At 40.6% G+C, this 14,522-nt stretch overlaps 2 protein-coding genes across 2 annotated transcripts; one reads left to right on the top strand and one right to left on the bottom strand.

Annotated features, from left to right (window-relative positions):
• The first annotated feature begins 822 nt into the window (after window positions 1-822).
• Window positions 823-2,534, top strand: LOC131592202 (EF-hand calcium-binding domain-containing protein 10-like). The gene is made up of 4 exons (XM_058863562.1): window positions 823-956; window positions 1,072-1,236; window positions 1,516-1,600; window positions 2,113-2,534. Exons 1-4 carry the CDS (start codon window positions 857-859, stop codon window positions 2,147-2,149), a joined length of 387 nt encoding a protein of 128 aa, XP_058719545.1. The 5' UTR covers window positions 823-856; the 3' UTR covers window positions 2,150-2,534.
• A 631-nt stretch (window positions 2,535-3,165) lies between these two features.
• LOC131592198 (RAD50-interacting protein 1-like) lies at window positions 3,166-14,374 on the bottom strand. Its single transcript, XM_058863546.1, has 14 exons — window positions 13,991-14,374; window positions 12,747-12,942; window positions 12,327-12,568; window positions 11,984-12,157; window positions 11,757-11,906; window positions 10,458-10,614; window positions 8,519-8,629; window positions 8,109-8,334; window positions 7,378-7,515; window positions 6,455-6,654; window positions 5,034-5,248; window positions 4,197-4,377; window positions 3,994-4,112; window positions 3,166-3,401 (listed from the first exon to the last, which is right to left on the bottom strand). The coding sequence occupies exons 2-14, from the start codon at window positions 12,921-12,923 to the stop codon at window positions 3,188-3,190; spliced, it is 2,304 nt and encodes a 767-aa protein (XP_058719529.1). The 5' UTR covers window positions 12,924-12,942; window positions 13,991-14,374; the 3' UTR covers window positions 3,166-3,187.
• Between the last annotated feature and the right edge of the window lie 148 nt (window positions 14,375-14,522).

The following is a 14,522-nucleotide window of genomic DNA, read 5'->3' as shown; positions in this document are numbered from 1 at the left end:
GTAGTACAGTGAAAAGCTTCTTTCATGTCTCTTCTCTGTTTGCAGAGGCTATGCTGCAAGGCTCAATAATGGTTTTAAAATGCAAACTCTCTTCCTCTCCATTGCTGGCCATTGGTTTTGCACTTCGTACGGGTGTGGAGCTCTGGGAACATCCTGGCAGCCCCTCACACGGCGGGGATGAACCAGGGCTGTGCCCGCGGAACGGTGAGAGGTGAAGAAGGTGGTACCGCCGGTGGAAGGAAACGTGGCTGGAGCTAAGAACACAGAAACACAGAATCCTTAGGGCTGGGAGAGATCATCCTGCCCAAGCCCCCTGCCCTGCAGCAGGTGAGACGGGAGCGCACCCAGGCGGGTTTGGAATGTCTCCAGAGGAGGAGACCCGCGCCCGCCCTGGGCAGCTGTTCCGGTGCTCTGTCACCCTCACGTAAAGTTCTTCCCCATCCTGAGGTGGAACTTCTTGTGGTTTTTTTATGGCCAACGCTACCCGACCTGTCGCTGGCATCGCTGAAAAGAGTCTGGCACATCCTCTTGGCAGCGGCCTTTGAGATATTTGTTGCATTGAGAGAGGATATCATTAGTCTTCTCCAGACTAACAGGCCCTCAACACCTGCACACGCGTTAAAAAGCACCGCGTGTAATTTGCTTTCCCCACGAACCAACGCAGAGCCGGGACCCAGCCGGGAGCGAGGCGTGGCTGTTCCGGTGCTAACGTGACGACTTCCAGGGAAGTCAGTTTTTCCTTCCCCTTCCAGCTCACCCCAGCGGAGCGTCCCGCTCCTCTGCTCGCCCTCCTCCCGCCCCGTGCCCGCCCAGCTCCCGCCGCGGGCCCCGCTGCCGCCTCACGCCTCACCGCGGCATGGCGACGGCCGAGGAGCAGAGCCGCGAGTACCTGCGGCGGCACCGGCTGCCCGAGCTGCTGCACCGCCTCGGAGCGCTGCTGCTCTTCCACCGGCCCGGTGCGCACGGGCCCGGCCCCGCCGAGAGCGGGGCGGCAGCGGGGGCGGCGGGGCCAGCGGCCTCCGCTCCCCGGCTGAGGGCCCGGTGCCCGCGGGCACTCTCACCTCGTTGCAGAAAGGCCACGCGAGTTCCTGATCCAGGTGCTGGAGAGGGTAAAGGCTGGGAGACGAGCCGAGGGCGAGTACCCGTTCCTCATGGACGAGGCCAACGTGGACGCCATGTTCAGCCTGCTGGATGTCCTAGGCCAGGGCCACATCAGGCCCGCGCAGTACAGGGAAGGTGCGCCCACCTGCACCCCAGCTCACAACAAACTGTTTACTTGCACAGAATTATTAAAATAGTTTCCAAGTTGCCCATCTGTATACTTCAGAATTATCCACACAGCTACCCACAGGACCTGGAACTTGGGAAAGTTGAGAGTTACATGTGGTTGTTTCCTACATAGAAGTTATGTGTTGTTATGCTACACATTTACCTTCTGTTAGATCAAGGCACCTTTAAATTTCAATTTGTCTTTCCAAAAGACTCACATAAGAAATTCTCTTTTGTTAACTTTAGCTCTTAAAACTTTGGGACTGAGCACTGAGGATTTGGAGCTAGACGATGACATGCTTATCACACTGGATGTATTCAAGAAAGGAATGTAAGTTTAATTGAAATCGTAGTTTTGTTTTTTTTTGGGGGGGTACATATGCATAGAAGATATTTTACTGAGATTTATTTTTTATTTACAAAACTACATAATTAAAGGACTTGCTAGTTTAAGCTTGACTGTGTCACTTTGCGTTGCAAGATTAAAAAAAGGTCAGTGATTGCCTGACCTTCTTGCCATGCTGTAAGGTGAACCAAACTCCATTCCCTCCACCAGCTCAGTTTCAGGATCTTCTCATGGTACCCGCGCCTAGGTCAGAGCAAGGGTCATCAGGCAGCCCAGGGGTTAAAATACGGATCTAGAAATGTGGAACAGTGAGACCCTGTTGTCTTTATCAGGGGTGGTACCACAGCTGGAGATGAAATAGGTTCAGAGTTCAAATAATTCCTCATAGTCAAGGTATGGTTCTAGAAGCGATTTTTTTAGTAACTGTTGCAATTGCTGAAAGGTAATGAACTAATAATCTTAATTATCTAACTAGAGATTTTCTTTTTCTGTCTTAGGAAGAAAAAGATGCTGGAGAGCTGGTCTGTGTATTAGTTTGAGCAGCGTTCTGCAATATATATATATATATATATATATATATATTAAAAATAGGCATCTTCCCCAGTTTTTCTTCTGGTTTGTCAGCTGTGTTGATTTTAAGCAATACTCTCTTTTTCTCATCTTCCCCACCCTTCAGAGGAACAATCAGCTGAAAAGGACAAATGACAACAACGTCTTCATGTTGAGAAGGCACTGAAGGGAGTATCTTTAAGAATTGCTGTTCTTAATATAATTAGACAGTTAAAAAAAGAAGTAGAGATGTCTTACGCAACTGAAATAGTATTTTGGAGTTTCCTCTTTCAAATTATAGTTTACAGTAAAGAATTGTTACCCGTTGGCTCATTACCACTGAATAAAATCAAGTTTGTTTTTGGCCTGGTGCTGGGTTTTGGTTTTCAGGTATTTTTAAGGAAAAAACAACAAGGTATGACAGATGTCCACAGGTAAATACCAAGTGGTATTTTCAAATTTAGCACACACTATGCAATTTATAAGGAGAAACTTAAAAAAAAAAATTAGGAGATTGTTTTTTCTGTACAAGACTATCTTAATTTCTGTGAACAAAACAGTGAAATATTCCTTCTTTCTGCATTGATTATATACATTTTAATACAGAACATCCGTTACCTGGATTTTGGAGCTGTGAAACATCTGTGTTTAACTGAAGACCAAGCAGTTCATAGGGAACATTAGCCCACATTGTACAAAAACACATTTACAGTGTAAATACTCTGTGTTCCTTAGAATGATACAGCAAACACTGACAAGGCAGACTATTCATTAGAGATGAACACAGTTTTAGCTTCCAAATGCAGTGGCAAGGTGGCCATGGAAAATAAGATCTGCACAGTTCAACACCAAGTCATTTTGAATTGTTTTTTTTTTTAACTGTATAGAATAAGGCGAAAGATTAGAGTAAAACATTCTCTCAGCATACAGAATTGAAATAAATAAGTATTTAAAGATATCTGCTTTGCTTTTGCTTGGAATAAGTAATCTAGACCAAGTTATTAACCATTTCTGAAGAAGTCTTTATTTTCCTGTATTTGGCCAACTAGCTCTCAAACTGAGAAGAATCTCAACATCCCTTTGAGACAGTTTATAAACTCCAAGTTCATTTAGTGCTGCTGTTGCAGATGGCTGGCTTGGCTTTAATGATTCATTTTCTGAAGCTGACTGTAGGACATCCTTCAGAAGCAAGGCAGAGCCAATATTCAGGTTCAGGATAATGCAGGCTTCTTTTATGCTAGAGGAAAAGTTACATGGATTAATGTAAGCAGCACAAATTTAAATGTAACAAAAAACCTTCCATGCTCCATGTTGGTTTAAAAATATTCAGATTTCAGCCCCAATTCGATGAGGATTTTGATGCTAGACTCTTCAGGAGATTGTGGGCTAGGAAAAAAGACTAACCAGAAAGAAAGTAGCAGCTTCTCATCCATGACAGCAGCTAGACTGCTACACAAGATAATCCTGAGGAAGAACATAGTTTTAAGTACTCCTTCTAACAATAACGTTTGTTGTGTTGTAACTGTATCTTTGACAAGTTTATTTGGCCAAAGTTTCAGAGGTTTGTGCTACTTAATATTACTTCCATAATTTTATCTAGACATCCTGACTGCACAAAATACTCCAAGACATGCCAAAGTCTGTGCTGTCTGAGTACATGCTGCAGAATCAATTTTTCTAGTTGAAAACATCAGATGCATGAATGATCCACGCCTTTAAAGCATGGATACAAACTAACCATGAAAAACACTCGGTTTTAAGTAAAACACTTGCATTTCTTTGGACACTCACTTTTGAAATACCAGTAGATCAGAAGTTTGCCTACTTACTGCTTGAAGTAGTTTTCTGGCCTCTTGCAGTAGTGTGAAAATAAGGGGAACAAATTCCGACTCATGTCAAACTGGAGTTGTGCTGCTCCTCCTTCATTGAAATGATTTGCCATAATGATCTACAAACACAAAAGAGGTGCATCTGCTGTTTAAGCCAGTCACTGAAGCGTACATAGCACTGCACAGGTCACACTGATACCCACTTCCTGATAGATGTACAAATCCACTTTCTCTGCAAGCATTTGCCAGAAAATTTTAAACAGCGAGTGGCAGAGCTGCTGCTCCAGTTGTAGCAAACGGTCTCGCAGTGTCTGCAACATCGGGCACGCCGTGCTCGACAAAGACATCACTGCTTGCTCTGCTTGAGAGGGTAAAGACAGCCACCTAAAAGAAACCATTGCACCGCAGTTGTTAGAATTAAATTCATATTACAACAACTGAAGTTAAAATTACCCTTTAAAAAAAATCTTACCCATTTGCAATGTTTCAGAGACAATTCTTTCCCATTTCTAATCTAAAAGTTATCAGTCTAATGCTATGTTTGAATTTCATTTAATATTAAACTCATGCTTTAGTTATAAAATCTCTGAACATGTCATTCTAGGGAACCCCATCTAACTTGAAAATCATTGAGTTGTATTTCTTATACAAAGTACTTCAGAAATTCTACTCAGGAGAAAATATTCAAGAATCCCTAGGAGTCTGTGAAGACAGAACAGTCATGATAGCCCATTTTGCATAAAATCTTCAATACTACTATGAAGAAAATAATTCCTGCTCAAAATAAAAAACTAGAACGATCCAGAATCTTTCCTAGGGTTTTTAACTAATGAATGCACTAATTGTGGAACTACTTTAGAAAACGTAGCATGACAATGGTCCCAAGGTAAGAATGAAGAGAATTTTCCAGAACTCATTACCCTGCAGCTTTCCCACTCCAGAAAAAAAATACTATTATCTATTCTTGTCTTTATTTACCTCAGTATTTTTAACAGGAAATAATACCGTAATATGTGAAGAGATTAAATAAACAGACTCACCTCTCTTTTTTGTACAGCTTTGCAGCATCTTTGACCTCTCTGAAGACATGATCTACTTGTCGCGTCAGCATGTCGTGCTTCAGGCGCTCCAGGAGGTTGATCATGTCATCAAAGACAGAGCTCTCCATGGACGCCAGCTGTCCCAGCTGGAGCTGGCTCACCGTGTCACTTTCTGCACAAACCTCTAGCTCGGCCTGCTGCAGCTGCAAGAAGAACTAGGCAAACAAAACCAGAGAGGAACACCACAGAAAATAATCTTACCCCTTGAACTTTTCATTGGAACTTTGTTAGGCATAGTTCTAGAAAACACTCTCCTCTGACACATTTATAAAATAAAATTTTAAGATTTTAAAAACACTTTCTTATCTTTCCCTGTGGTCCTGATTTAGTGAAAAATAAAACATGCTGGTTTAATCCTAGTGATGGAACTGATACAGGTTTCAGATACAACAGCAGATAGGTAAAGGGAACAGATCTAGAGAAATACAGAAAAGATATTTTAAGACTGACAGCAGCATGCTTTTAAAAAAAATTACTACCTTGGCCTCTTTAAGATTTGCAAAAGTAAACTTTAATAGTAATTTTTTTAGCAATGATTATTCATTGAATCATAAATTTACTGTGCTGACAACAGCAAGAAAATTGAATTTATCAAGATCAATGTGACATTGTGGTAATAGCTTGTTGGTTTTGCTTTTAAGCAGATCAAGACACTGTAGTATATGCAGTTATACAACATGAAGGCTGCTGTCCTGTCAAGTCAAGATTATCCCCTGCTAGAGCCACAGCTTCCTGTGAACACAGGAAGAATTTGGAGGTTCCCACAGCACACACAATGCCTTGTTCTGCACACTCCATGTGTAACAGGTTTTTTGAACTTTAGCACCAATAGTCTTAGAAAAGCTGAAATTCTGCACTAGGCCATGCTGCCAGCAGGCTGTTGTACAGCAGTCACTAATTCCCAGTTATCAGTGAGTGGCCTTTCTGGGCCACACCTGAACCACGCTGCAACACAGATTACCCACATGGGATTTGTCTAAGGTCTCCTGACATGGGAGGAATTCAAGCACCAGGCAAAGGCTGCTTCTCTCGTTCAGAGATCTCCAAAATTAATTCATTTTTTTTTACAATAAAAAGCATTTTAAAAAAACTACTTTTTTTGTCTCTTCAGATTGTTCCATTTCCCAGGCTCTCTCTGCATTTCCCTAGGAAGTTTATAATTGGCATCTTAGGCCTCAAACAATAACCCGTCCTTATTTATTCATCTTTTACTAAATCCAAATTTATATGTCATTCTATTTTTCAGTAATTAATTCTCTTAATACACCTAAAAAGTGATGAAAATAAAATGTCTGTTACAAAACAAACATCCAAAGTCCATTTTTAAATATTTTGTTTCCTAAAGAAGATTAATTACTTACTACATTGTCAGCCCAGTCCGCCAGCACTGTTGCTATATAGTTAACAGCATTAAGGATTGCACAGTAGCGGAATCCTAAGGAAGCTCTTGTCTCTTCCTTCATTACTTGAGTTAATCGTATCCTGAAATCATCAACTAACTCCTTCTGTAGGCCCAGGAACTGGAGTTTTCTAGAAGCTGTTGGAAGATTCTTATACCTGTCTGGAAAGACATTAATAAAATGTTTTTAGGCTTTCCAGCAGTAAATAAAAGCTTTTCAAAAAGAAACATTACAGGCACATTACCGTACCAACTCACACCTATGAGAACATAATATAGTCATTATTTAAATGTCAGTATTTAAAACAGTTGATATTTCAATGTTTTCAGGGAAACTGTTTGCCCATGCAAAAGCTAAAAAGGCAATGACTTTCTTCTCCTTCCTCATTCCACAAGCAGCTTATATTCTAACACTTGAAGCAATGTGTGGTAACACCACACCCTCCATGGTGGCCCCTTAAATCTTCCTCACACAGAGAAAAGCCATTGCAGATGCAACTGTCTCCTGAAGACACGCTTGCTCTTATGTACTGTTGCAAAAAAAGAGAAGTTACTTAATAGCTTCTGAAGTCTCACAGATTGGAAAGGACTATTAACATTTATTACTGCATTGCAACAAATTATATTCCGCCAACTATGAGAGAATATGGTAAATTTCAAATGTATAATTATTATTTTGCAAACATGTTACTAGGTCAAGATTATTCAAGCGTGAGTTAGTGTCCAAAATACAAAATGAACAGGAAGCTTTTATTAAACTGCAGACATGACGACTTTGCAACTTGGTGATTACTGCTGACAATGAATATTTAGTAAAGAGGTCTGTTAGCTGAAAGTTCTTTACTGTTCATTACAAACAAGAGCAATGCCCATAGATATAATTACCTGTTATAACTAACAAGAGAGTCATAAAAGTTTCAGCACAGTCTGGAACTTTCATTTCATCTACATCAGTGATATCTTTGTACTGTGATATCCACGCAGCCTCTGATGAAAGCATAGAGTCCATCTTCTGAAGAGCAACTGAGATGGAAAAAACTTGTAAGTTAAGTTTTTAATTTAAAAAAAAAATCTAACAAAAGCCCCTCTAAAATATATATCAAAATAAAAGCTTTATGTCTAGTAAATTAAGTTCTGCATTATCAGGTTATAAAAATTACTGACAACTCATTTCATACAAAACCAGCTTCAATGTATCTGCATTTGCAATGCCGTTAACAGAGTTAAACTGCAGAATTGATTGGGGGATTTTATTTGTTTTTTAATAGTTGGCTCGTTCCTTTCCAATATACTACTTTTTCATTTCTCAGAAACTAACGCCTCACCCTTATTTCTGTTTAAAGTCCATCTCTGTCTGTACACACATAACATTTGTCTAAAAATAAGCCCACTTGATTGCATACAGCTTAGGGGCAAGAGTGCCACAAAATACAGAAGTACTGTTGAAACCAAATCAATTTTTATTCAGAATAATTACAGAGCATTAAAGTACCTATGGTTTTGTTAGTAGCCCTGTCCAAGTGACTTATCCTATTTAAGAAGGGTAGCTGTGTAAGTAGACACATACTTTCTGACTGTGCAACATAAAGGCCAAAAAAATGCACTGGAAATCTTACATTTTTTTTCCACTGTTAGCCACCTTTGGAAGCAGGATTCTTCTGACAGAATATGCATGCAACTGGGAAAGCTGCTAAGATAACCATGAACGCTGTATAACTCTCTCTCAAATAGAAGTACCTCATCCACAAGGTGACAAAAGAGTGTATCATCATACAACAGGCAGGGAATATCAGCAGCCAACTTCTCCAAAATCAGCATTACTAGAGCACGAGAGAATTCAAGCTTTGGAAAGGAAAGAAGTGAATGTCAGAGACAGGAAGTACTGACATGTGCAAATACGTACACAAGAAACTGCTACTAGACTTAGTCTTACCACGTACACGTTTCAGTGGAAATGGGCCTACACAAATATCTATCAGAAGCTTAGATGTTTATATTCACATTTACAAACCATTTAATTACTTACCCCAGCATTCACTGAAGATCCTGCCTTGTCCAGTATTGGCTGGATTTTGTCATCAAGGAACTTTGAATGATTTCCAATCCACATAAGTACTTGTGTTAAATACCACTCAGGCTTATTTAAAAAAGAAAAGACATTATTAAATGTATCCAAACATATATCCAAGTGCTACTAGTATTTTAGTACAAATTTTAAAAAATGCAGCTCCTTCCTTACCTTCTCTTGATCTCAGGTCATACAAGTCTTTCACTCTGTTTTACTTAACTTTCATTTGTATAAAAGCATTGTCAGAAAAATATTTCTGGATTTTCACTGTCTTAAATGTACCAAATATTGTGTCTCTCAAGCAAAAATTCCATTTTTATTTCCCCTTTCTCTACTGCTTTCTTACTCATGAGAGCCTTGTTTCTGCTTCATATGCTTCTTCCTGTTATCCTGTGTGGCCCTCATTTCTTGGTACAACAAAAAGGATGCACTCCTGAGAAAAGCTCTGCTCTTATTGTTATTGTACCTAACCTCAGTCCCACCTTCCCCCTAGAAGTGGGGAATCACTTCTTATTTCACATTTTAATGCCTTTAAGCTTTTTCAGTTTCATCACCTAAAAATATGGGCTTCAGGTTTTGATGAACACTTCTTTCAGCGTTAGTGCAACTGGAAGCAGTTCCTGTTTTCCTCATTCCCAACAACTAAAGAACCTTCTGCTGAGGTGCACTCACATTTTGTGTGTCTGTTTCTCACCTCTGTATTCATTTTCAGTTGTCTCATTCATTTTATCATGCTTGGGTTGTTGGGTTTTTTGATGCTCCTTCCCCAGCTGGGCAAGGTCATTGTGAACTCTGAGCCTCTCCTCTGAAATACTGTTAATCCTGTCCAGGTTGCTGCCTTGTAAATATTTTACATTGTTTGGGTTTTTTTTCCTTATTGCATTATCCAAGTAATTACTAAAAAAAAAACCCCAAAACCCAATCCAAAACCCCAACTCAAATTTCAGCAAAGCCCTGTTGAAATATCTTTCTGACCTGAATCTAGATTCCCTGTAAAATTTTCTTAACAAGTTCTTCTTCTTTAAACAGTTGTTCACCTATTGTTGTTTGCAAATTCAGTGTCTTGAACATAATTTTCCATTTGCTTTTAAAATAATTTTTGTTCATATCTGAAACACCTCTTTCACACTGACCTACACAACAGTATTTTAAAAGCTCTGTAGTAGCATCTGTCAAGACTGCAAATGTATTTAAATTTACACAAGATGGTGATCATAAGCAGACTTGGGACTTGGGCAACAGGACTTGTAAAAAACAGCTCTCAAACTCTGCTCCAGATGTGTTACAGTGGCATTAGTGCAATGAAACCCATTCCCATGCTAATTCTCAAATAAAAATCCTCAGTCCTTGAAGGCAATTCACACAAAAAGTGAGTCAGTTTCCAACAACTCGGCATCTTGTTTTATGTCAATTAAAAAAATTCAACCCATTTAAAAAAAGAATTATTTAACAGTACCTTTAGACTAATCCCATCTCATATCCTAACTGCAGAATCCAATATTTTCAGATACATGAAGGTAGCCAAACACAATTCCAAAAATCAAAGTCACAGCCTTTGAGCTCAGGAAATACAGAACAGCACAAAACCATTTTCAACAAGACAGAAGAAATTAATCAAAACTTGTGAACAGATGGGAGTCAGTCTAAGATTGCAATACTGCTTTATGAAGGATCTGGGCAAGGGAAAAATATTGCCTCACTCAGAGAATATGCCTGTGTCTCTGAAAAGTCTCAAAGTGCTATCTCGATGTCTGTCCACACTTAGGTAGGCACAAGAACTGCACAGGATTCAAAGAATCCTGATTTTGGAAAATGTGAAATCCATACAATTTAAACACAACAATCTAGAGGTTGCTTAGAAAGCAATTGAGAAATGTCAAACCACTTTCTCACATACCTTGTTAAGAACATTGGTTTGTTTATTTCCAGTGAAATGATACTTGAATCTCTTCTGAAGAGGATTCAGCATGATCTGTATCGGAAGGACAATTGGCGGTGAAGGGGGTAAGGGGTACTTTTCTGGCAACTGTTTAGGTTTGGTTAACAGCTCATCTCTAAGTTTGACAGTCAAGGATGGATGTAAGCGTTGAACTATCCCAGCATTATCATTTTACTGGATAAACACTGCTTACTTCTACAGCATTGACTGAAGGCAGTATTATGAAAACAATACAATTCCTCAAATATAAAAGATATTTAAAATATTCCACTTTACATAATATTATATATAACTCAGGCCCTTAGAGATTATTTATTCAATGACAATACATACCCCTTAAGTCTGTTTGATTTAGGAAACTTATAAGAACCCAGCAAACCACCATTGTCAGAAACAAACACAGTGGCTGTCCAAGAGACACACTTATTCATATTTGTTAAAGGAGGATAAAGACTCCTGGGATTAATAAATGCAATACATGATTTCCCACTTTCATGTAATAGATTTAAGTGAGCCAGTCTGCCAAACCAAAATTGGTGCCAACTCAGGATTGTGTACAATGGCCTTGCATCTTTCCACTACATGATTAAGAAAACCAAAAAACTGGCAGCCATAGTCACACACACAAAGACTTTGTTGAGCTTTAATTTTAACTATTTTTTTGTGAATTATTTAATTCATAAAAATCAGGAACAGAATGAGCGGCAGTGCCCTCTGAACAACCTCAAAGGCAGACTATGATTGTTGCACAACAGAAATCCTTATGCAGTCTCCCCTTTTTGTAAAGTCTCCTTCCAAGACATGTATGTTTAGTTTTCCCTCTTTTTCTTCTGGGGTGAGACATATTAAAGTGATTAAAGCTGATTTCATATAAGGCTATAAAAGGGAAAGCATTAACTGTGGCTAATAAAACACACATCACACCATTTTTTCATTAACATGCATGGGTAATGGTACCAAACAGTGTAAGGCCAAATCCTCATGCAACCTCAAGTGTCAGCTACAATGACAGCACTGGATCTGATGATTTGGAGTTAAAATGTTGCTACTGACAAAAAGGACGACTTTGGCACTTGGCTTTTTCTAAATGCCAAAGAAAACCCAGACAAAAGCCCCCACAACATTCTAATGTTAATACAAAGCAACATAAATTATGTCTCTAGGGAGAATAAAATTTCAAATAAATCTCCTTGAGAACGTCCATCTCTAACAGTTTTTATACATGCTAAAATACACCACAAGAATTTAAAAGGATACGAGGTTTGCAGTTTCAGAAGCTGACAGAACAGCATCTCCAAGTTGTTGTACACCTCAGGAGCATTGGCTGGTGCAGCAAGGCCAAATGTCTGGGACTGAGGCGGCCCCACAAAGGGCCAGCGGAGCTGTGTCAGTACCTCCTCAAAGTCACTGCAACATAAAATAAGCACTTGGATGTAAACTTACAGTACAATGTAAAGATGAGGGAGTCACAGTATCTCTCTTACCTTGTCAATTTGTCCTTAAGGATTTTATGCCAGAATTTAACAGTGGATCTCACAAAAGCAAGAAGATGAGAACAAGATGACTCCTGAAGTTTAATATCCAGTTCTGCCATGAAAGCTAGAGTACTGGCTGCCTCTGGAACATTGTTGGTCATCAGATATTGCTGAATGCTATCACTATAAAACACAAAAAAGTCAAGGCCAAATATTTATTAATGATAACAGAAAAGAATAATTTGTGTATTGAAAAGTAAAGACAAAACTTTCTTGAATTTAAAATATTTTAATAATGGGATAAACCAGGTTACCAGCCTCAGAACATATACACAGTACTCAGAAACTTTACCTCAGCTCTTCTATGCGAGAAATCCACTTGAGGTAGGCCAGGTGTCGCTCGATCTCTTCAACCTGACCGATCAGTACATCGAGATCCTCCATCCATGGCTCGGCTTTCAGCAAGTGGCTATTGATGGACTCAGACAGAACAGTTTCTTCCTCTAGAAGCTGACTCAGAGAGTTTTTGGAATCTTCTGCATTCTTTAAGGCATTCTGAATTCTTTTAGGAACTTCTGATGAAACTGTAAGTACCTGCATTGACAAAGAAGTATTAATGCAGACATAAAACCATTGCACTGTGTAGAGCAGTACCATTTGAGATACTGATACATTTAATTTAGTTTCATATTCTTATTCATATTCTCATATGAATATATGTAATGTAACATGTTCAGAAGAAGGAAAAAAAATTAAACAGAAAGATGCTTACCTGTTCCTCTAAGTGCTTTTTATTTTCAGATAGCTTTTCAATCAGACTATCTAGCTTTCCCAGTGACTCATAGTCATTTCCAAGTTCTCTTTCCACAAATTCAGAAACATAGTATGGAATATCACAGTGGTCTAGATCTCTAGTGACTTCTTTCTTTTTAACAGCAATGCTTGCCATGTTTTCTTTCTCTGCAATACTGAGGATACAGTTTCTAATTAGCCAACACAAAGACAGCACAAACAAATATTATCTATAGAGGAACAAAACTCCATGAAAAACTGGGCAGTTCAATTCAAACTGAGACTGAAATACCATATTCATGAATTATACTGTTTAAGTGAGACAATTTGCTGGTTTAAGTCTAATCTGAAGTCTGATAAAACCTTGCTTACATATCCAACTGGTGAGTTATTATATATTAACTAGCAAAGAGAAATACATCTGTTAATTTCTTCCTTCCCCAAAAGCATGAATTCTATTTAAAATGGTTCAATAAGTAAGTAGTTCCTATATATATAAAATATAGAAAACTTAATGAAAAGTACAAAAAAAATTACAAGTTGCAACGGAAGATAACGTTCCACTTTCCCTTTTCACAAGTTTAGGATATTTCAGAGGCACCAACTCACCACTAATGTGTTACTAGCAAAGTATCTATATGGGCCTCACAATAATTTGGAAAATAAATGCATCACTGAAATATTTACCAAAAAAACCCCAGAGTATAACATAAAAGACACTTGCTGATCCACACATTTGGCAGCATCCAGAGAAACCTGACATTGAGAGGATGTTCACAGTGAAACAAAAAAGGCAACAATGACAACTGTTTGGCTAGTTCAATCCTCAACTTCTTAGTATCACTTTCAAAACAGTATTTAAAAATAAAAACCTATACACTTACACTTCGTCTGCTACAAGCTTTAATTAAGTTGAACCCCCTATTATACTGACAACAGCACAGAGAAAATGGTACAGCTGATGAGCCAGAGTTGTAGAGGCAATAGAGAGCACCAAAAAGAACAAACTGGGTGACCAAGGGTGCTGCAGAGGAAGAAGCAAAGAAAACAGAATAGCAAAACTCCTGTTTGCAGCAACCTAAACATAATATGGCAGGAAAAAGATAACCGAGCGATGCTGTTTTCATACTTAGGGAAAAGGATCGGGTTACAGGAGAGAGGAACAGGACTCTGGGCGCATCACTCCCAGCAGCTTCCTGCTCAGCCCCGTGGCTCAGCACCCACCTCGGACAGAGGGCCGGGCCCTTCCAAGGGCCGGCTGAAGGCTCTGCGAGCTCCGGGAGGCTGCGAGCGAAGCGCCGCCGACCACGGCCCGGGCCGTGCGGCCAGGCAGCCCCTCAGCCCGGCGGCGGCTCGGCGAGCCCTTCCTCCCCCGCCACGGGCGAAGGCCGACGAGCCGCCGCTTCCCCTCGCAGGATGGTGCCACGGGGACGGGAGACCCGCGGGTGCCGCCGCCCGGAGCCCTCAGTGTGCTCCCCGCGGCCCCCTGCGGCCGCAGCGCCGCCCCCGCCGCGTCAGCGCCGCCGCGGGTGAGGGAGCGCGGGGCGCAGGCGCGGCGCCGCTCCAGCGGGACCCGCTTCCCGCGCCCCGGGGACAGCCGCGTCCCGCCGGCTCGGGGACTGTCCCGCCCCGGGCTCCGAGTGACGCGGCCTGCAGAGAGCCGTGTCCCGCCCCGGGCTCCGAGTGACGCGGTCTGCAGAGAGCCGTGTCCCGCCCCGGGCTCCGAGTGACGCGGCCTGCAGAGAGCCGCGTCCCG

Source organism: Poecile atricapillus, chromosome W (genome assembly GCF_030490865.1).
Source record: "Poecile atricapillus isolate bPoeAtr1 chromosome W, bPoeAtr1.hap1, whole genome shotgun sequence".
Lineage (NCBI taxonomy): Eukaryota > Metazoa > Chordata > Aves > Passeriformes > Paridae > Poecile > Poecile atricapillus.
This window is presented reverse-complemented; position numbering and strand designations above follow the sequence as displayed.